We start from the raw sequence: 21,982 nt of genomic DNA, 5'->3' as shown, positions 1-21,982 counted from the left end.
CTGTACAATGTTGGAGTTGAGTTCTTGAATCCTGTTTTCTGTTTAGTTTTGATCTTCAGGACTTTCCCATCTCCAGTTGGTTTTTTGAGGGATCAGTTTCTTCCCTGATTTAATTCTGCAGGGTAACGATGCGGAGAGTAGCTCTTTCCCCTTGGACCCAAACATTTTGTTTAAATGTATTGCAGAACAATAACTCTAGGCATACACTGCTTCTGTTTGAGTTTATACAGTGCGAGTGCAACGCCTGCTGCTTGAAAAGAAGTTACTGTTCGTTCTGCGGGAAAAAGCCCAACGCAGGGAGTTGTATGTGCTTTTTAAATCTTTGAAACCAGTTAAATTATTCATGAGCTTAGGCTTGGTTTTGCATAAAGAAGAATTTATGCAGGGAGATGTTGAATCGGACATAAACAAGAACAAAGTTGAATCGATGGCACTTCCCCACGGCTGTGGTTCTCTCTAGCTAATCCCCTGATTGACGGGGCAGTAAAGTGAGCTTTTCCGTGAAAAGATAAGAAACCTTAAAAAATTAAATGAAAAATAATAGGAAGGGATTTGAGTTGTATCCAGGCAGAGACAGGAGTGTTAAATGGGGAAACAAAAGAGACTCCTGATATGTATATTAGTCTATGTCAAGCAGGTTTCCATGCTTTGCGCAAATGAAAGCGAAAGAGCATCGCATTTGTTTGTGGAAAAGCCTAAAAGGGGGGTTGAATTTGCAGCTTGGTTTTTTTTTTCGTTTTTGACTTCTCATTCTTCAAGAAAGTTTGAAATAAAGAAGGGGTTAGGAGTTTTGACTGGGGAAAAGAGGCAGCAAAGTTCTTTCCTCGCATGTTCCTGTTTTCTTTTCTTTTCTCTTCTTTTTACTATGGAAGTTTTTAACAAAATGTTATAATCTAAAATATAAAAACAGGACATTTGAGCATCGACCATCCCCTTCTTTACTCGATCAATTCTTAAAATTTATTGAAGAACAAAATCAGAATTGCGATTAATCTCAAAGGACGAAGGTACATTTAACAATTGCATGATATCATAACATTAATTTCCGGGTAGTTTGCTAATTGATTGTAGATTAACTGCAGAAGAAAACATTTCAGGCATTGCGTAATTAATTGAAGGGAGAGAGAAGAAAGAAGCAGAGATCATAGGAAGGTGCTTTACAGCTCTCTACCTGCATATCTCTTTACAGCTTTTCACGAGCAATAAAGAATAAATTACATGGGTTTTATAAGAAAGTTGTTCTTTTTGCCGCTCCAGAAAGCAGAGGCGGCAGACAACCCAGTCCACTGTCACACCACTACGTGCTTTTCTTCTCTGTTTCTTAACCTTGGCACTTTCATAAAGTATTAACAAGCCATGGAATGAACAACCACCTCCATTTCCGCCACCAATTCCGATTGAACAGGTGCTCTGTAGTGACTCAGGAGTCGCCCAGAACAACTCTTCCACTGCTTACCAAAGGCTTGACTAATGTTGAAAATGGATTTGGAACTTGATGGAAGAGGGTTTTTTTTTTTCACTTTCTCCATGATTGGAATGTTAGTAGGGGTTGCAGAGGAGGACCCTGTCCCACACTCCCACACTAGCATTAGACTAGAATTTAGAGATTAAACTCTGCAAAAGGACCTCCTTTTCTTTTCTTTTTTCAGTCGGCCTCTGCCATTCAACAACACCATCATTCCATATCTCTCCCTTGAATACAAACTATAATGCTTGGAACAAATTGATTTCAACATCATCATCATGACCAGAAATGCAACAGATATCTCTCATGTGAGTCGAACCCAGAAAAGAAATGGCAAAGAACTGGAAAAAGGAGATGGTGACCCACATAACTGGAGGAAAAAGTATTCACATCAACATCAATTCCTCCACCCAAGCAAAGAGAAGGCAGAGCCAAATGGCAAAACAACAAAGAGAAATCAAGTATGACTTTGATTGATGATACTTCACTGAGAAGCATAAGTATATTTCTTGCATTGCAGTTACAGAAATATTCCACACAAACCAACCAACTCAAGACTACAGATGCAAGCATGTATAAGAATACCATGACACAAGCCAAACAAAAAAAAAAAAAAAAAACTGGCTGGCTTCATTACATATCAAACTGAACTACATGACGCATTTTAACAAACATGTACAGTATCACAATTCACAAACCATAAAAAGAAAAAAGGAAAAATCACTCCACGTCCTGTATGATCCTAACAACATCACACTTTGTAGTTTGGGCATTGGACACTCCTCAACACTTATCAACCCTTTTCCTCTAATGGCGGAAAAATGTCAAACGAATAAAATAAAATTGAAAATTTGGAAAAGACTTGTCATATAAGAAAGAACCCAGGATACTCCCTAAAAAACCGCATCCATTAGTCATACAATATTAGCAGTAGAAACTCTTATTCTTCTTCTTTCTTCTTTTCTTCTCCTGCTACTCTTTCCTCACGAGTGTTGTCCTTCTTTGATGTATGTAATCTCGAACAGTAATAATATATAATATTAATAGAAAATCAATGGAGGTGTTTCTTTGTCACGGGAAAATCTGTTTTTCCACTGCGACAGTTAGATCAAATTCCAACGAATGCCTGCAAAAGAGATCCAGCAGACCCGTACATAAATTTTTTGCTTCGACTCTGTTTTTTTTTTTTGTTCCTTTATTGTTCCCAGAGCTAATGAAATCAAATTATGAGCTTCCCAATGCAGAGTGGGAATTGGGATCACACAAATTCGAGGTCTTTTTCCGCTTTCCAGTCCACAAGTAGGACTACCAATTCAGGAGTATCATCAGCAAGATGTGTACTGATTGAAACCGGTGAAGAAATGGAAAAACTGAAAAAAAGCAGTAAAAAATTAGCAAAAATGGGGGAAATTTTCACTGACCTTCTTCTTGGGTTAGTAGAGTGAGGCAGGACTAGTCTCTCCATCCTCGGTTCAAGATGTTTTTCAAGCGGTTTCCGGCGAGCTTCTGCATAATTTTTCTGGCGCCTGGGACCTCCATGTCTGCAAGCGCCTGCAAATGCTTGCAGGCACCGGCTGCGACAAGCCTTTTCCGCGCGCCAACTCTGCCCAGCAACAGAGCCGAAACCACCATCATTGGGAATTTCTTGCAAACCCTTTCGTTGTTAGGATCTAACATCAGCACCAGCTTTGTAATGCTCTTCTCGTCTCTAGCCAAATCCTTCCTATTCGCTCTCACCACGAGCAATGATACCAAGGCCCGCGCCGCAACCTCCTGCAGCCCTACCGGCTTTGGCAACTCCAGCATTTTCACGAGAGAACCCATGCAGCAGGAGATTGCCCGCTTGGTGGAATCGTTGAGGGAGAGACTGCAGATGAGGGAGGCAGATATTTGTTGCAGGGAGGGGTTCCCTTGCTTGATTAACTCCGCTAGCTGCAACAGGAACCCTGCCGACGACGAAAGAGCTCTGGCTGTCGAAGGCGAAGGGGAAAGAGCATAAATTGCTCGCAGAGAGTGTTCTAGAGTGTCTGGATTAGGGGGTTCTTGCAGTAATTCGAGAAGCTTCTGCAACCCGTTTTCTCGTTCTATCAAAACCCGGAATTCGTCGCCGCAGGAAGCTAGAATCGAAACGCATTTCGCCGCATTTCCCGCAGTGGGGCCTTCGGCCGCCAGCAGCTCGACCAGAACGGGGACCGCGTTTTCCTCCACCATCGCATGCTGGACGTCCTCCACGGTGGCGACATTCATCATAGTGCCGGAGGCGTGGGTGCGCGTGGCGGGGGAGCCCGACCGGCAGGCATCGATGAGAGCGGTGACCCCCCCGTAGGCCGAGATGGCCCATGCATTCTCCGGGTCGGAGGTGATGGCGTAGACGGCCGCGGCGGCCTTCTCCTTCACGGCGGAGGAGCCGGACTCCAGCAATCGCAGCAGAGGGCCCAACACCCCTTCTTCAAAAAGAATCGTTTTTGCAGAATCCGACGCAGTGGTGAGAAGGGCAACCGCGGAAACGGCCTGTTCGCGGATAGAAGAAGGGTAGCTTCCGGAATCAAGAAGATGGATCAAGTAAGGGAGATCACCCTCATCAGAGACAACATGGACATTCTTGCCTTCGGCTAGGCCGTCTTCGTGTAGAAGCTGGAGAAGCGAATCGAGCGCTTTCTTCTTAAACTCCAATCCCCCGATTTGCAACCGCGCGAAGACGTCACGGACAAAGAAAGCCACGTCCTCCTTGGACGACCCCCCGGTCGGGTGGGAAAGCACGATAGCCGCGGCGGTAGAAGAGAGAAGCCCGGATTTGAGCAAAAGATCGAGGTCGTGGAGATGAAGCGCAAGCGAAGAAGAAGCGATATCGAGATCGGATTGGAGCTGGAGCTTCCCGATTGTGGGGGCCGCGGAAGGCGGGTCCCCGCAGCAGAGCTGGGCGAGGTACTTGGTCTTCTGGAGGGTGGAAAGGAGGTTGGGTAGCAGCTGGTGGAGGAGGGGATTGCTCTGGGTGGACGAGGATTGGGCGTCGATCTGTGATAAGGATGACTGGAGATGGGAAAGTTTGGAGCTTATGGAGTGCCAGCGGGTAGTGAAGGCTCTGGGGGAGAGGGATTGAAGGAGCAGGAGAGGTAGAAGGTGGAGGATAAGATCCAAGGTGGTCGCCGTCGAGGAGCCCTGCATTTGCATTTTCCGCGTACAACTAGAGGGGCAGAAGAAGAAGAAGAAGACGGCGACCAGCGGTAGAAACCATATGGGGGAAATGAAGAACTACAGCAGAAGAAGGAGAAAGAGGAAGCAAGGGAATGCTGGCTGCTGGTGGCGTTACAACGACCGAACGAACGACCGGCGGAGCAGGACGGAGATTGCTTGGTTGGAAAGGAAAGGAAAGGAAAGGAAAGGGAAAGCAGACGGAAGGGGAAGAAGGAGAAGAGAGCGGGAGGAGGAGCTTCTTCCGTCTGACAGAGTGTTCCGCACATTAAAGCGAAACGAAGCCAGACAACTTGACTGAGCGAGAGAAAGAAAGGGTTCGGATTTGGGATTCTCGCCACATGCCTGATCGACTCTGGGCTTCATGCTGTGAAAGCTTGGACTATAGCTACCCATGGCCCAAAAACTGTCTGCCATTAAGTAGTTAGCCCATCTTATGATGGGCGTCATGGTAATAGAGTCAAACGTTAGGCCTCCAATTGGGTTTGGTATGGGCTTTCCCACAATAAAAGAATAATCAAGACAGTCAATAGTGGGTCTACGTGTAATTACCCATCATATTTTACGTGATTTATGATATGAGAGATCATATCGGGTTAATCCGATACGTATTGAAAACCTGATATCGGGTTAGTGAAAAAATGAAGATGAAATTTACCTATAGTTAGGTAAAATGAAAAACCCATCCTTATGTGGAGCAAGTGAAGGAGAGATCCTTCTTTATTAATTTTTGATACATGAAGGTTAGTAATTAGAACAATATTTCTCCCATTATACCATGTAATAATATTTTTTAGTATTATAGAAAAAAAGCTCATAATTTTTACATTAAACTAATGTTAATGTTGATTAATAAAACCAAATATCAAATTTACCTTAGTTTACTAACTCTAAATAAAATTTGACTAAACTCATTAAGCAAATCCAAGTCACATACTAATTACTTTTGTGCATGCTTTTTCGACCCACTTAATAGACTTAAGACTCCACCGGGTTATGTTGAGAGTCAAACGATTTACCCTCGAATCTAAAACCTTGGACTTGGGTTGAGCCAACCCGGTTCCGAGTCCGAGTTGAAAAGCCATGATTTTTCTATATGGAACCACAGTCCATGGGCAGGAATATTCCTTTCAAGTGCTTTCTTTCCTCCGTCAAATAGATTCATTTTTACGTGGCGGATTGGCTGTGTGCTTTTTGTATAGTACGAATGCCACAAGGTTCAAGGAATATTCCAAAGAATCTCCTCTTCCTCTTCTCAATAATTCTTTAAAAAAATAAGGGAAAATAAAATACCCCCATGTGACCAGGCAATTAGACCATTGAGCTGCTTCATTGCTCTTACGCACTCTAGCCGTTACAATTTTATCAAATTATTCATATTATTTTTTGTTTATTTATCTTTTAATTTAATCATTAACTTCCTCCAGAATCTATCTTTTCAGTGTTTTTGACTCCCAGTACCTGAATCATTCCAGTCTGATTTCTTACTTCTACCCTGTAAGCAGTAGTCAAGTCTCCCCTTGGAGAATTTAAGAATATTTCTTCTTTTTGCTTCGGATCCGAATGTCTGGGTAGATTTTTGGATATTGATATATGTAGATATATACCATTCCTTCTTCATGAGAATAGAGCAGGAGATGAGGAGACCCGTCGAAGAGGAGCAGGAGGAGGAGGAGGACGACGAAGTTGTCACTCCTATGATTGTGGAGACGTCCAAGGACGGGGAGGAGCTATTTGTTCCGCCGCTCAACTTTGCGATTGTTGATCATGGGGTCTTCCGGTCTGGGTTCCCGGAAGTGGCCAACTTCAGCTTCGTGGAGACCTTGGGACTTTGTTCCGTCGTGTAAGTCACTCGCTTTGTTAATCGCTTCTGTGGGGGTGTTAGAGCCTTGGTTTTGTTTTGTTTTATATTGTTGGGTTTTCGTTTTGTTTTTCGGTTTGATTTTAGATGTCTTTGTCCGGAACCGTATCCAGAGCCGAATGCTGAGTTTCTGCGCTCAAATGGGATTCTACTTTTTCAGTTTGGGATCGAGGGACGCAAGGTAATAAAGATTGGTATGAATGATGTTTGTCTTTTTGTATTTTGAAGTGGTTTGAGCTTACTGTATCCATAAGATCAATTAACTTGTGTTCAACATGATTACGGAATATGGTGAGTTAGCATTGAACTTGTCTGATGGAGATCTGGAACTTTTCGCTGGGTGCTCTTCTGATAAACTGGAGTTAATGGATCCTTACTCCTTTGCCTGTTGTTGTTATTTCTTATTTGGATAGGAACATGGAATGTGATAGTTATGATTTGGGAAAGAAAGGAACAGAATCGTATGTTTTTACCATCTATTCCTACTGCGCTTAAGCTTCTTCTCAAATATGGAGTAGCTGTAACACCCTTGTAGTTTTTGCTTTTCTTTTTCTCTTATCTTGATTATATATCATGCATCTCAAGGTAGGGTTGGAGGATCATTAATGGAGTTATGAGTTGGACCCGACATGTTTGTTTATCTTTTTGTATTTTTAAAGCATCTATTTATTTTTTTGCACTGAAAGCAGGCTCCAATGCATACAGGAGCCATTTGTAAACATTCCAGAGGAAACGATTCGTGAAGCTCTCAAAACTGTTCTTGGTATTGTTTAGGCACATCTACATCTCTCTGTCTCTGTTGCTTATTGCATCATGACAACCATCACTGCGTGCTTTTTTGCAGACGTTAAAAATCACCCTATCTTGATACATTGTAATCGGGGAAAGGTGCGTATAAACATAGGCAGATGCTGGTTTCCATCGTCTTGCTTGAAAGACAAAATTTTCATGTTCCTGTGTTTCTTTCTTGAAGGTTTTTCATTGTTCTGTGTTTTCTTCCCTGTTCCGACATGAATGGTGGGAGGATTAGTTCTTTTAATTTTCCTCACGGTTGACATTGTGTTATGGTGTGTGTGGATGGGTGTTTACAGCATCGAACAGGTTGTCTGGTTGGATGCTTAAGAAAACTGCAGAGGTGGTGTCTATCTTCAGTTTTTGATGAGTACCAGCGCTTTGCAGCAGCCAAAGCAAGGGTTTCCGATCAGAGGTTCATGGAGCGTTTTGACGTTTCGAGCTTGATGCATTTGCCCAGCCACTTCACATGAAACTTATATAAAATTTCTCTTCTCCCAAACAAACAACTCGAGGATGCTTGCTGGTCTACTGTCATACCGGCAGTGTTTCAGATCTGTTAACGAGCTCCAGAATGACTCCCTTGAGGCTAAATAAGAGGAGTTCTTGTATCCGCTTGTAGAGCATTTCTTGGCTATTGGACGGAAATTGGAAACTGGGTATCTGATATAAAAATGGGACTATAAGTCCTCAGTTTTTTTTTTTTTTTTTTTTTTTTGTCAATTTGGATTGCCAAATGAAAACCCATATCCTGATTTGAATGTAGGAAACAAATACCCAACTTAAAATTTGTATCTTTCTTTCAGAAACCCATTCAAAATGGGACGGAAGGAGAAAGAAAAGGAAACCGGAAGAGATGTGCTAACAGAAAGAAGTACATACGCGCTACACATGAAAATTCCTGCAAATCGACTCGGTAGATTAACCAAACAAAAAGACGACGGACTTGAAACCTGAAAATTTCAGTTACTGTAGGAAAAACAAGAAAACAGCATCTGATAAAGCAAAAAAGAATCAATAGCTGTATTATCGAAAACCCAGATCATCATTTGTAAAAGAAATTTGAGAGAGCCAGCCATAAAAAGTCATGTGGGAGAGGAATGCATCAGTCAATGGTTTGGTTTCCGCATGGGAAGATGGTTTTTGATTCCACCCACCAAACATCAGTTCAAAGTGAAGAAATAAATCAAACATCACTTGCATCTTCCTCCTCACCGACGTGTTTACTCAATAAAAAAAAAAAAAAAAAACATCAGCCCTGAAAAGATGCAAAAGAAAATGAAGAGACCGAAACAAAGAAGGAAAATGATACGAAGACTGCAAGATGTGATCTTTGCCACCGAGTCTTGTCGTTGAACGGCATTCGGCGGCCTTTCCCTCGAAATCTATCGCCTGGATTGGGAAAGAACCCTAGGCATTTTATAGGCACGAATATAATTACTTTTATACCCTGAAGGTTTATCAGAATAGAGGTGGGAGGCAGTATAGGGTTTAGAGTTTCAAAAATCGGTACAATCTTTGGTTTATCTAAAATATATTTTAATTAATTAAAATAAAAGAAATATACGTAGAGATACCTGTCTAATATAAAGAGATAGATTATGGTGTTAATAATGTGCCTTAATTATAAAAAAATAACTTTTTAAAAATCAAATTCCTTAAAAGATCGATTCAATTTGGAGGGAAAAGAAGTTGTACTCAATTTTAAAAAAAAGTTATTATTATCTCAATTTTTTAATTTAAATTTTAATTAGAATAAAAATCTCAAAATGATATAAATATGAATGCATGGGATAATAAGTAAATAGAAAAATAAGAAAAAAATGATTTTTTAAGTCATTCATGAAGATCAGGTACACCGAAGCTTATCTCGATTTAGGTCCATTATCATTTTCCCTTTAATTTAATAATATATATATAAATATATATATATTATATAAATAAAAATTTCAAGAAAAAATGGGCACACTTAATATTTTTCTCTTATTAAGGAAAAAAAATTAAAAAGTATTTTTATGTTTTTACTTTGAAATCAATTACTGGGAACTCTGTTTGATTCTTTTAATAAATGGATGAAATCATTCATATATGCATAGAACAAGAACAAAAACAGAGAACTGAGCCTTCACAGAATAGTTCTTTGGCATCAATGATTGAAACCACTCACGTTAAAGACTAGAAAGCTCTGCAGTCTGCATATAATTTCCCTTTCAGATTCAAATCACTGAAATTTTATTCCAAGTTGCTATCTGCAGCATGCACATGCCTATCTCCTTCTTGGTTTTTGATGACAGACTCGTTTCGAGCTCACAAAGTACTGCTACTACCCCTGCTAGTGCACATGCTAGCTTGATTATTTTATTGCAGAAGAAAAGAAGAAGATGAAGAGGATGAAGAGAGTCCCGCAATCAAGGAGGGGAAAGTGTTTCAGCTCCGCATCCTTGAAAGTGAGAAGACTTTTGTGGTTTCTGATAAGATTGGCATTCCAGTTCCACCCGTTGCATCACTGTTCTTAGTCCTCTTTCGGTTCACATGGCAGATTCACAGTCAAAAGAAAAAAAAAAAAAAAGAAACCCCTTTTTGCTCTGTTTTGTTTTGTTCACAGTTCTTTCAATGCCAGCGCGAGTTGCAGGCGCAATCCATTGCGTAATAGAAGAAACCCTCCATTCGTTCTTCCCCAAAAAACAGGAAAGCTACGAAAGAAAGTTGAACGCTGGCTTCGGCATTCGAGCACGGTCGCAGTGACACATGGTTTGTTCTGCGTTCATGAATGAGCTGCAGGCCGGCCGTCCGTGATCTTTCGAGGACCCCACTGAAGATGGCGTTTCGTGACATCAGTGTCATGATTGCTTCACAAGGGGTGTTCTGTGTTCTGAGTTCTGAGAGGTGGAAGAAGAAGGCCGGAGACCTCATTTGGTTCCCCTGTTCCCACCTCCATTAATTCACTTGAAGCATTTGAGCGTTGAGATTGACCTTACGATGTACTACTCTCTTTGACCGTGCTAAAGTAGGGATTGGTTTCTGAATTGGGCTTGGAGAGGGACGATTGCAACAGTCAATGACAAGTCCCTTTTCTTGGTGAAACGACGGCCACCGGCAATCTTCCTCTTCTTCTTCTTTTCATCCTTTCCTGTTTTTTCTCCCTTATTTATTTCGTTCATCTACAAGGAAAAGAGCAGAGTTACAGACATTGGTGGGAACTGGGTAGTGGCATTTTCGTGTGTAGAGGCCATGACGCCAGTTTCAGAGGCTGACCACTCCCTCTGTTGGAAATTTATTGCAGCTGAGACGCAGAAAATACACGAGGGATGAAGACGAGGACCACCTTCCCAAAAACACTACCAAAGAAAATGTCAGATATTATCGTTTTAATTCTATGTTAGACAATACTGGTACCTCAGAATGCTAAGCACAGTAATTTACCATTAATTCCAGTCACAGCCAGAAGCAAGAATCATCTTCATCTTCATCTTCATTGTGAACTTCGAAATTTTCTCTGATCTTGTCCAGTACTGTAGCATTTAATTCCAGTTTACCCCCCCAAACTCTGTCATTTATTGTTGCTGAAATCTTAGGAGGATATGATCTTAATGCAGCGGTATCAATTATGATCAGCAGATGCCAGTTGATGAGTAAAGCAACAGATCGCTGGGTATTAACTCTCTGGAAATGATAATTTATGAAATTGAGTCTGGTTTGAAAGACTGGGATGAATTGAATAGTCTGTTTGGACTGTTTGTACCTCCTTTATTCTATTCCAGGGTATATGTAATTATGTCCAACAGACCCTATTGTTCTCTTCTGTCTCCTGCTTTTATTGAAAGAAATTGACAGCTCGTCTCCCATTTCTACGAAATTCCCGATGTATCCTAATTCTCACCAACAGTTTTTATCCTCATCTCTATAAATCAATGCTGCTGCACTTTGTTTCTTCAACCTTGGTGCGAGACCGGAAGCCATGGCTACCAGAGCAGTCAAAAGACTTGGGGAACTTCCTGCCGCCATGGATTGGACGTTAGACCGGCTTTCTCCGCTCAGCTCAGTGTGCTCTTCATCGTCAAATGAAAGAACAAGACTGAACTCTTGACTAATTGATGGCGGTATCTCTTCCTGAGCTTCTTCTCTTCTTACCTCTCTTTGTTCTCTTCGTTTCGGCCACCTTCTTCTCTATGACTTTCACAGAGTTTTCTTGACCTTGCAAGCCCGATATCCTACCGGCCAGAGTAAAATTCCTGGTTCTTCCTGTGCAGACGGTGAAGGCAGCAAGTTCCAACCTCCTTTATCTATCCCTCCTGAGCTCTATCTTGAAATGTCAATGTTCATATTCATGTATAATGAAATATTTTTTTTTTAAAGTTTGTTAACCATGAACAGAGTTCTTCGATCTTCATCTCTTCGTGGAAAACGCGTGCATTGTTTTTCACTTTCACCTACTTTCGTCTGGTGTAAAATAACAGTGAAATGGTGAACGTGGGCGTGTCGTGTCACAGTAGCTGAGAGCGGATGAGAAACCGAGCGGCAAGAGAGACATCTTAATAAATTGAAGCAGTAATTATTAAACGCTGGAGTCGGACAAATGCAAATATAAGTTTTTACTATTCCTCCATGCAGCGCTCAGGCTCTGGTTTTTTTCTGAAAGTTCCTGCCAGTAATGACAGCAGTGAAAAAATACAAAAGAAAGAAACGCCAAATTCTCTCATCCTTCAGTGTCTGAAATTAAATGATGTACAAATTCATCTGAGTTCAGAATGGGTATCATCTGTTAAGGGGGGGAGGGGAGGGAATACGAAACATAAATAATAAAACAACAACAACAAAAATGAAGCTCTCTGCCCGCGTACTTATTTACCACAAAAAGAGAAAAAAAAAAAAAAAACAGAGAAACGAAGCCTATCCCATATCAACTTGCAAAAAGACGGGCAGTGGTGGGATTAGGATGTCCAAATGAAGATAGATCACAAAAAAGCGAGGGACAGAAAATGAAATTTTTTTAAATAAAGAGATCATCAGGAAAATATATTGTTAGTCTGGTTGTTCCAGATATTGTCCTGTAGCTGGTGCAGTGTGCAATGAAGACCCAGTTTCAAGTGATTGATCTTCGGCATATGATGGAGATGATCCCGCATTTGGGTTCTGCTCCACCTTTGCAGTGCAAGTTCCTTCAGATTTTGATAATCGATCGCCTTGAGGTCTCCATGTTTTGCGAGGAGAGGATTCTGATGAGGACCAGGCTACAGGGGAGCTTCTCTGGTAGGGACCAACAACAGATGGGTCTGGAATAGATAATGCGGGCAGGATGTAATTATAGTATCCTGCCAAAGGGTGATCATACTTGCAAGCAGAGCCATACTTGCAAATCCCATACATACCGTAGAAATTACATATGGCCTGACCCTTTAACACAATTAATAGACACCACAAAAACAAAAACCTGGTCAGCTGATCAAGAGAACATATACAGAGAAGAGAGAGAGAGAGAGAGAGAGAGAGAGGCCTTACAGGTCTAAGTGGAAGACCGAGGGGTCCAACAGTGCTAACAGCCAACGGAGCAGCATTTCTCTCCTTTGGGTGGTTATACTTGCAGCTTTCTCCAAATTTGCAGGTTCCTGTCTTCATGTAATACTGGCATTCCGGCTCATCTGGTCTCTCTGGGAGATTTATAGCAGATGTAGGTGACAACTGGAACTGTGCACTTGAACCAGGTTCACCAGGATGATGAAGCATAGAGTTATATGCCACCAGATTAGATCCATCACTGGATGAGACAGGGCTTAGAGCACCCTGATAAAGGCATCAATCAGTATATATTACATAAATGCCACTCGGTTGGAAAAAATGTTACAGAGTTCATCAGAGGCATCAAATAAAATAAGCCATGTAGCATATGCAGTCTCAAGGAACGTACCATGCATTGCTAGGACCTGTTCAGTAAGACCATAACTACTCAACTGGGGGAGATAGCACGTTGCTGACAAATATGACCTAATTTTGATATGCAAAAAGTGAAAACAACTTGTAACAGGATACTGTTATGATCATTACTCTTATACAGATCAAAACAACACTTGTTTCCCTCTCTGTTGACCACAATTTCAATGAATTTCTTCCGTTGGTCTCTACTTTCCCATTTCATTTCACTGTAAACCATCTCACAGCAAAATGGTTCTCCCATTATCTACTTTTCTTTTTTTATTTTGTTTCTTGAGCGGTTAACTAATTTATTAAAGAAAAGAAAATCAAAGGCCTCCAAAATAGCAGAGAAGAAAAACAAATACATCCAATCGAGAAGTGGTCAAACAATAAAAATATGCAAGGAACTTCCAACAATGACATTACAGGTCCATGGGCTAACTACATTATGACTCAGACCTTCAATGTCAAAAGCAGTTGCCTGAGTCTGCCTCTTACTTTTATGCCCAAAATGTAACAAGCAAACTGCTCTGCTTTCGTAAGACATTGATCTTGATGGGCCCAGATTTTCCACATCAATAGTTGCACAGGAGCCATGCAAACTTCCATCAATGTCTTTCGATCAGACATTCAATCCAATGATCTCCTCAAGTTTTGTATCAAAGCATTCTCTTATCCAGGGAAAAACAAGAATGGGAAAAGGCATTATAACTGAAGTCTTGATTATACTTAAACTTTTGAGAACCTCAACTGGAGTTCAGCATATCAACGAATAATGCAGGCAGGATAAAAATTAATTCCTAAGCAAAAACTGTAACTGGAGCTGCTGGTACTGCTTACAGTAATTCATCAAAACCCCAAAAGAGTAGCCAACTAAATCATCCCAAATAAACAAATATTAACTGTACATATTATCTATAGGGAACACAAACACTAAATGTCAGCAGATCAAACCAAACAAAAGCAAGTAGCCAATTCTTCCAAAGAAAGTGATTCATCAAACATCAGCTTTGAATGATTAACAACTTACAGTGTAGGTGCTCCACCCTGGTTGTGCAGGGATCACACCTTGAGAAGAAGAAAGAACAACAGGCATGTATGCTGGAGGAACTTGCACATGAGTCCCAGATACATAGGGTGCCCTAGGTAAAGACCATGCAGGAAGCCCACCAGCATAAGGTAGACTAGAAGTAGTTGACGATCCTGTAGAACCATAAGGAGCACTCCCTGTGACTGGTAACAAAGCTCCTAGTGTAGCAGGCTGTGGATGATTGAATTTGCAGGCAACTCCAAACTTACAAGAGCCAGTTCGCATGTAATATGAACATGATTTCTCTTCCTGAAAAAAGGGTGTAGTACAATATTACCATTGCCTAGCTGGTCTTTTAACTATTGAAAGGGGAGAATAATACACACCTAAGAGTGACACTACTAGCAGCTGCAAGCATATGTAACTCAAAAGAGAATACTAGCTGAAAAGTAGAGGAAAGCGAAAAAATACGTGAAGTTCAAATCACCAGGTACCTGACGCATGGGTAGGCCAACTATATTGAGAGGAACCTGTCCTGCATCATGCCTGTCTCGTGGGTGATGATATTTACATGATACTCCAAACTTGCATGTTCCGGTCTTGAGAAAATACTACAAATGAATACAAAACAAACAATCCATCACATTTTTTCATGGCACACTTCAAGAAACACAACAACTAGAAGACCAACTCCCTTGACTGGTAAACTCTAGAACACTAACTGTCTCTCAAGAGTGTCATCACTAAAGAAAGTTATCAATCCAAGCCTTAAAGGAAGAACATTATTTGAGATCAGGTGTGATCAATTGCTCATACTTTAAGGCTGTAATGCAACAAAATGATGTTGAAAGACTTGACATGCACTAATATCTGGGGAATACTCTAAAGTCACAGAGGAACTATAGCCGATTGTTGCAAGTAATAACAAAAGCATGCTATTTTATAGGGGGTTCCAATCACTCTATTGCTGTACCTTTACCTGATTCATAAAATTCCGGAAGATAGGAGCTGATGGTCCCACGAAGATAAAACAAAAATGTAACAAATACTCATAAAGAAAGCGGTTGGAACTTCATCTAAGTTTAAGAACTTCAAAAGTTTAAGACAATGAAAAACAAGAACCTGACAGTTAGGTTGCCCAATTCTCTCCGGGAGTTCCCCTCTTGACTGAGTGGCCTGCAACGAAAACAGAATATGGCATTATTTATAAATTGCTAAGCCAGTCGAAATGGTAAAAAAAACAGTTCATTAGACACAATGATTTGCCCACGTGACCAGACAATTAAAGAGGCGATTTCAAATCGAATAACAGAAAACGATCACCTGTCCTGCACCGGGCGGATGATGAAAGCGACAATTGTTTCCATAACCGCACTGTCCTGTTCTCACAAAGTATATGCAATCAGGTTCGCCTGGACGGATCGGATACAGGCTCCACCGTGAATCCGGTCCATCCTGGCTATCTTGAGCCTGAACTTTTAGTCGCCAAATGGCCTCTGCTCGCAGACGACACAAAACCCACCAATGTTTAAGCCCTCAAACAGTTATTTCATCAATGAGAATCAACAGAAACCCACAACAGGAAATCCGAAGACAAATGCAGCATCCAACCAAAAAACGAAAATTCAATAAGAGATACGAAGGCCGGAAGTTAAAGGGCGTCGTAATACCTTCGATGTTATCTGCAGTCGCATTAACCGTCTCCGAGACGCCATTATTTTTATTCTGTCGATTATCCGGCATCGATGAAGAAATAAGCAATCACACAAGTCCAGACAGCGATTCACATCACACAAAAACGCACCCTTCCAATCTGAACTACCACGGAAGCAATCACCCCAATGCGTCCTTTCCGTTCCCTCCCCTCCAAAATCCGCAATCGTAAAAGAATCTCGAATTCTCCAAAAATACAAAACACCTGCACCTCAATCTGCAACCTCAAATCATTAAAAACCCAAAATGAAAATCAACCAGGTAGTGATCGATCGGTTCGACCGCACCCCACCTCCAAAAAAAAAAAAAAAAAACAAATCAGCAACACAGATCCCGATTCGGTTCGCAAATAGCAGAAATCTCGGGGATCTTTTCCGGTTCTCTGATTTTCTCTGTCTGGGTTACCTTTTTTTCAGTAATTATGGGGCAGGAGAAGAGAGAGGAAGGGACTGAAACGAGAAGCAGGTTCCTCGTCCTTTTGCACCTTGCACCGTATTCCAATTTTCTATTTTCAGTTTTACTTTTTTTAAATTTCTGGTTACTGGAGAGACTGCTGACTGCGACTGGCGATTTGAAAAACTATAAATTAAAACTCCTCCCGTTTTTACTCTTTAATTTTAAACCGAAGTTTCTGTCACGAGGCGGAGAAGGAAGTGAATTACCCGAGCGTAGTCGCGCGCGAAAGCGTAGCCCGCGAGAATGATGACGTCACCCGAAGGTTTTCTGATTACTCCAAGGGCCCCACTGCAGCTTTTCTATGGTACCACGCCGTCTTCGTGCTGCTCTCCGAATCGCGCTCCTGCTCTGTAGCCCTACCTGGACCTACCACAGATGGATGGCCACTTCTGTCCATGGAGCGTCACATATTTGCACCGCTTTCGTGGTTCTTCCCCATGGGCAGAATTAATAAAAACAAAAAAAAAACTAAGAAATATAGGACTAATTAGTTTAGAAGGTCTTCACATTTGACCATATAAGGAGTAGTCTAATTGGTTTTCTAGCACGTTTGATTGAATCCTAATCTTAAACCTTAAACCCTTCACACGAAATGTTTTATAATAGATCCTATTCCAAGTTTTCATATATATATATATATATATATATATATATATATATATATATAAATAGATATTCTTTCAATTTGATTTTCCATGTAACCATGTGATGATAATTGGAACAATAGGTTCTAAATTGGATAAATATATGATTTGATATTAGATATAATTATAATAATAATAATAATAATAATAGAACTAGATCCATTTAAACTAAATTGGGTGTATTTAATTTTTAATATAGTTATCAAATTTAAATGAAATGATTTAAAACTAGAGTTTTTTTCATTAAATATTTGTCTATGATCTCATGCATTTATGATTGATGTTCATTGAGTTGCTAGTTATTTTTTATGTTTAATAATAAACTTAATATAATTGCATTATTGTAAATATATCAAAGTCAATGTTATTATTTATAATTATTGTAATTTCTGAAAAATTAAAAATGGGTAACTAAGCTGGTTGCCCTTTCCTTCTAAATATTCGTAATTGGTTCGATTTCAACTATATTGTTGTATTTAACCTATTCATTACAAATTGTAGCATCGATAGAGGACATTGCGGATGTCACAAATATGTCATTAAGTTCACTTTGTAGGATGAGTAATATTAAGCATTTTATATATCTAATTAAATAAATACATTTTATTACTTATAATTAAATGTGTATTATTTGATTACACTATAGTTTTACAAACTTATATACATTGATAATATTTAATTTATTTAGCTTATTTATAATTTTTATTTTATTGCTTAAAGAATAAATTAGCTTGAAGTAACAAAAACCAATAGAGACTTTAGAGTGGCTTAGTGTCTTAGAGATGTAATGTTTGAATCTCCTTATGATTGGGGGATTTGATCAATTAATAGCCAGCCTACGCCATTAATGCAATTTCACCGTGCTTAATCTTGCAGTGCTTGAACGCAAACCCTGTACACACAATTGTCGCCATTGACGCTATGGCAACTGCGATGATCGTTTCCATGATCGAAATGGGTAAACGAAGATGAGGGTGGAAGATAGCAATGCTCCACCCGAGAGACAGGAGGCAAACATTGCCAACATATATGCCACTGCAAGTACCTTCTCTACCGGACTCGTCGCTTGAAAGCCAAGTGATCCCATGAGAACAGAAATGAATCCAGGGATAGAGATCCCAATCGCCCTTATGCCAATCTTGAGTGCCGTTTCCATGGAACCGGAGTTGATCCTGATCTCACTACTTGTGAATTGTAGAAGAGTGTGTAGGTTGTTATCGTTGCAGGCTGAGGTGCTTCTGGAAGCGACGATAACTTTGACTGTAGTTTGTAGTTGCTATCGTTTTCGCCTCTGTGTCATTGTTTCGATTTCTTTCAGAATAATTTATTCGAGAAGCGTATGGGATTTGCTGTCAATCTGTTCATAAATCCTATGGTTTGAGGAGGTCAAAGCGACCCAAAGGGATTTTAGTGTTACGATTATTGTCCCGCTGTATTTTTCATCTCTTCTGTCTTTTCCCATCGTCTGGAAGCGCTTCCACAGTTCTTTTCTTCTTGGGACAGAAAACTGAAAAGGCAGCCGTCCAGTCTTCTGGACCCTCCCAACCGACAGCTTGAATATTCTAACGGCCTTCTGCCTGACGTAATCTCTTCTTTTGTTGTCAACTTTTGTCTACGTTAGAATGTAATTTAGTTTTACATATGGATTTTTGTCTTCGGTAAGAAAATAAAATAAAATAATTATTTTATCTATTAAGAATCTAATGAAAGCATGAAATATTCCTAAGATAAAAAATCTACTAAAACATTAATTTGTATGTAGATAATAAATAATAATTTTACCGTAATATTTAGAGTTTAGGGTTTACTTATAAGTCGGCAAAATAGGAAGAAAATAGACTAATTAGTTGGGAAACTTGCAAAGGGGGGTAGACTCTATATAAACGAATTTAAAATATTTTATATTTTTTAGAAAATTGATAAATTTAAATAAATTTTAATGATAATATAAAATAATCAATTAAATTATAACATCATCTGTAAAATTAAAATATAAAAAGAACACCCAACAGTTAAATCAATTAAATTATAAAATAAAAAAATTTTCCAAAGACCTAACTCGACTTTACCCACCCAGTTCTGAATCTAAATCGACCAGATCGAATTCAAGAAATTTCTGGTTTATGTCTTCATGTAATCTAAACCCACAAATTTTAACATACAATGAGTAATAAAAACAATAGACTAGAGTTAGTTAATTAGAGTTAAGATTAAGGTTAATTCATGTCATTTTCTGTGGATAGCTTAGCTCACTCTTTTAAATGTCATTTAGTCAAGCCGCCCCAATCTCCCTGTTGGACTCCTTTGCCTAATAAATTGCATGAAAGACGACAAAGTCCAAATGCTCTAGATTTCATCAAAACATTCAGACAAAAACACAAAACGTGATCGTCAAGAAAGTGGTAACAGCAAGTAAAACCACAACATCAATCCAGATTTTCACTCTAATAAGCAATCCATCTCATTGTAAAATTATGGGCAAAGAAGCCAAAATCACTTTAAAAGAGATTAAAATTCTCTTAAGAACAACATGCTTGGACCAAAGAGAAGAGAGTGGTAGCCTTTAGGAAGATGAACCAGGGCCGGATGTTTGCAGATCGACCTTTATTCAGTGAGTCCCAAAAACCAACAGATCAGAGGGGACGAAAGTAGGATCTCTCTTACTTTTCTTCTCTCGAGTCCAATCACACTCTTTGGAAGGCCGCCATCCAAATCCAGTTGTTAATTCCCATAGTACCCTCGCAGAATCTTTTCATCTTTTCTCTCATCGGTTGAGCAAGCAGGCAGACAGCAGCTTTCTTTGACAAAATGATTTACCTAATATTGACGTGATCAATGTGAACATTCATTACTGATTTCAACTGCCGTTGGCTCTATAAAAATGATCCACCCTGATTCGAGCACTTCAAATTTACTCAAAGACTTTACAAAGACTTCAAGCGGTTTCCTCTTATCTTGTGTTTCTATCTTCTAAATCCTAAATCCATGGATATTGAGGCCGGAGCACGATTCGGAGACTCTACGTTCGCAAGGATTCCAGCAGCAGCAGGAAATCCTCAGCCTGTAAGTAGTATCTTCTACTTTCTGCTCATTTAACGCTGCCCAGCATTAATCTCATCAATACATTTTTCACTTCTGACTGCAAGAGGGGAAGAACCATCGCACGGCTTGTTTTACCGATAACAGTTGTTCATGTACTTGCTGCCACAGCAGCACATGATCACGCTCAAATTCTGGAAACGGCAGTGAAGATTGGCACATGGGCGACTGGGATCTGTATCCCTGGATTCATCTCCGTTCTCATGGGGTCGTCTGGCTTTCAAGCGAATAGTCTGGCAGAAATGGTATTCGCAGTAGTATGTATGTTGGCAATGCTGGCCTCTTGTATCTCCGGTGGAGCCCTGCTGATTCTCGCTACCTTCCATCCACATCCTCCTCTATCCATTTCAAGCATAAGAACTATCATCGCAGTGACCTTAGCGTCCATGGCGACAATTGTGTGCACAGGCTTTGCACTGAAACTCTGCAAGATTTAGAAAGCAAGAACAGTGAGATTCCATTGGCGTCGACTGGCTGAGTGAATAATGAAAAATTTAGTGTGTCGGCGGTTATACGGTTTCTTATAAGTTATATATAGGGAATTTCACTAAAATACCTATTTAAAATAAATTATTTTAAAAAATACCGACGTCATCAAATTATTTCTAAAAATACCGGACTGGCGTTTTCGCTCGTCGGCCGGCGGTGGGTACAAGCTGGGAGGCGCGGGATGCGTCGGCTTGTGATGCGCCGACGACATCGACTCTTTGACGGAGGCCGGCGAGGAGCACATGACGGACGACTCCCTTCGTCCGTCGCGTTCGATAGCTCTGCGGCGAATAGAGCCGGCGCGGGGTGCGCCAGCGACGCCGTCGAGATGTGACGGGGCCCCGACGGCCGCCATCGAGGCACTCCCTCTCTTCGCGCGCGCAACAACAAAAAAAAACAAAAAAAAAATCGAAAGCAAATGGTAACCGGATTTAATTTCCGAGTCGGATCGAACGGGTTGACTAGGCCCGACGCGCCCTTTCCAACGCGCTCAAATGCCGTTTCAAGAATTTGCGCTTTGATCCTGTGCTGCCGTAGCAGCAACTTGAACAACTGCTATCGTTAAAACCCGCCATACTTGAGTCACGCAGTGAGATTAAATTCTCATTTTGTATAGTTGTACATATTTATTTATTTATATATGTATTTATATAGCTTTTTGTAAACTTAATATTTATAAATTATTTAATTTTGTTTTACCTATTTTGAATAATATTGATTTCATAATTTTTTATTTCTTTACTATTCGTTGCTTCTGATTTTAACCAGCAATTAAAAATTAATTAAAAATCAAAGGCCTCCAAAATAGCAGAGAAGAAAAACAAATACATCCAATCGAGAAGTGGTCAAACAATAAAAATATGCAAGGAACTTCCAACAATGACATTACAGGTCCATGGGCTAACTACATTATAACTCAGACACCTTCAATGTCAAAAGCAGTTGCCTGAGTCTGCCTCTTACTTTTATGCCCAAAATGTAACAAGCAAACTGCTCTGCTTTCGTAAGACATTGATCTTGATGGGCCCAGATTTTCCACATCAATAGTTGCACAGGAGCCATGCAAACTTCCATCAATGTCTTTCGATCAGACATTCAATCCAATGATCTCCTCAAGTTTTGTATCAAAGCATTCTCTTATCCAGGTAAAAACAAGAATGGGAAAAGGCAGTATAACTGAAGTCTTGATTATACTTAAACTTTTGAGAACCTCAACTGGAGTTCAGCATATCAACGAATAATGCAGGCAGGATAAAAATTAATTCCTAGGCAAAAACTGTAACTGGAGCTGCTGGTACTGCTTACAGTAATTCATCAAAACCCCAAAAGAG

The 21,982-nt window shown here is 40.2% G+C and overlaps 3 protein-coding genes across 6 annotated transcripts; 1 reads left to right on the top strand and 2 right to left on the bottom strand.

Moving 5' to 3' along the window:
* Positions 1-1,022: 1,022 nt before the first annotated feature.
* Positions 1,023-4,947, bottom strand: LOC137966100 (protein ARABIDILLO 2-like). Of its 2 annotated transcripts, none has more exons than XM_068812586.1 (2): positions 2,887-4,947; positions 1,023-1,835 (listed from the first exon to the last, which is right to left on the bottom strand). In XM_068812586.1, exon 1 carries the CDS (start codon positions 4,634-4,636, stop codon positions 2,918-2,920), a length of 1,719 nt encoding a protein of 572 aa, XP_068668687.1. In that variant the 5' UTR covers positions 4,637-4,947; the 3' UTR covers positions 1,023-1,835; positions 2,887-2,917. The 2 variants fall into 2 exon arrangements, with proteins under 2 accessions (XP_068668687.1, XP_068668686.1); XM_068812585.1 differs by lacking the exon at positions 1,023-1,835 and adding an exon at positions 2,078-2,591.
* A 1,329-nt stretch (positions 4,948-6,276) lies between these two features.
* LOC137966231 (inositol diphosphatase DSP1) lies at positions 6,277-7,963 on the top strand. The gene is made up of 5 exons (XM_068812800.1): positions 6,277-6,500; positions 6,606-6,699; positions 7,224-7,281; positions 7,363-7,406; positions 7,610-7,963. Exons 1-5 carry the CDS (start codon positions 6,277-6,279, stop codon positions 7,781-7,783), a joined length of 594 nt encoding a protein of 197 aa, XP_068668901.1. The 3' UTR covers positions 7,784-7,963.
* Positions 7,964-12,126: 4,163 nt separating this feature from the next.
* LOC137965723 (zinc finger CCCH domain-containing protein ZFN-like) lies at positions 12,127-16,439 on the bottom strand. Of its 3 annotated transcripts, none has more exons than XM_068812045.1 (8): positions 16,369-16,439; positions 15,921-16,180; positions 15,574-15,746; positions 15,373-15,426; positions 14,745-14,861; positions 14,251-14,559; positions 12,810-13,091; positions 12,127-12,704 (listed from the first exon to the last, which is right to left on the bottom strand). In XM_068812045.1, exons 2-8 carry the CDS (start codon positions 15,991-15,993, stop codon positions 12,333-12,335), a joined length of 1,380 nt encoding a protein of 459 aa, XP_068668146.1. In that variant the 5' UTR covers positions 15,994-16,180; positions 16,369-16,439; the 3' UTR covers positions 12,127-12,332. The 3 variants fall into 3 exon arrangements, with proteins under 3 accessions (XP_068668146.1, XP_068668147.1, XP_068668145.1); XM_068812046.1 differs by having other exon boundaries at positions 16,256-16,409; XM_068812044.1 differs by having other exon boundaries at positions 15,921-16,409.
* Between the last annotated feature and the right edge of the window lie 5,543 nt (positions 16,440-21,982).

This window comes from Aristolochia californica, unplaced genomic scaffold (assembly GCF_029961685.1).
Source record: "Aristolochia californica isolate CCGP_79_NKW_82.1479 unplaced genomic scaffold, dmAriCali1.0.hap1 SCAF_5, whole genome shotgun sequence".
NCBI lineage: Eukaryota > Viridiplantae > Streptophyta > Magnoliopsida > Piperales > Aristolochiaceae > Aristolochia > Aristolochia californica.
The sequence above is the reverse complement of the archived record's forward strand: the minus strand, read 5'-3'. Positions and strand labels throughout refer to the sequence as shown.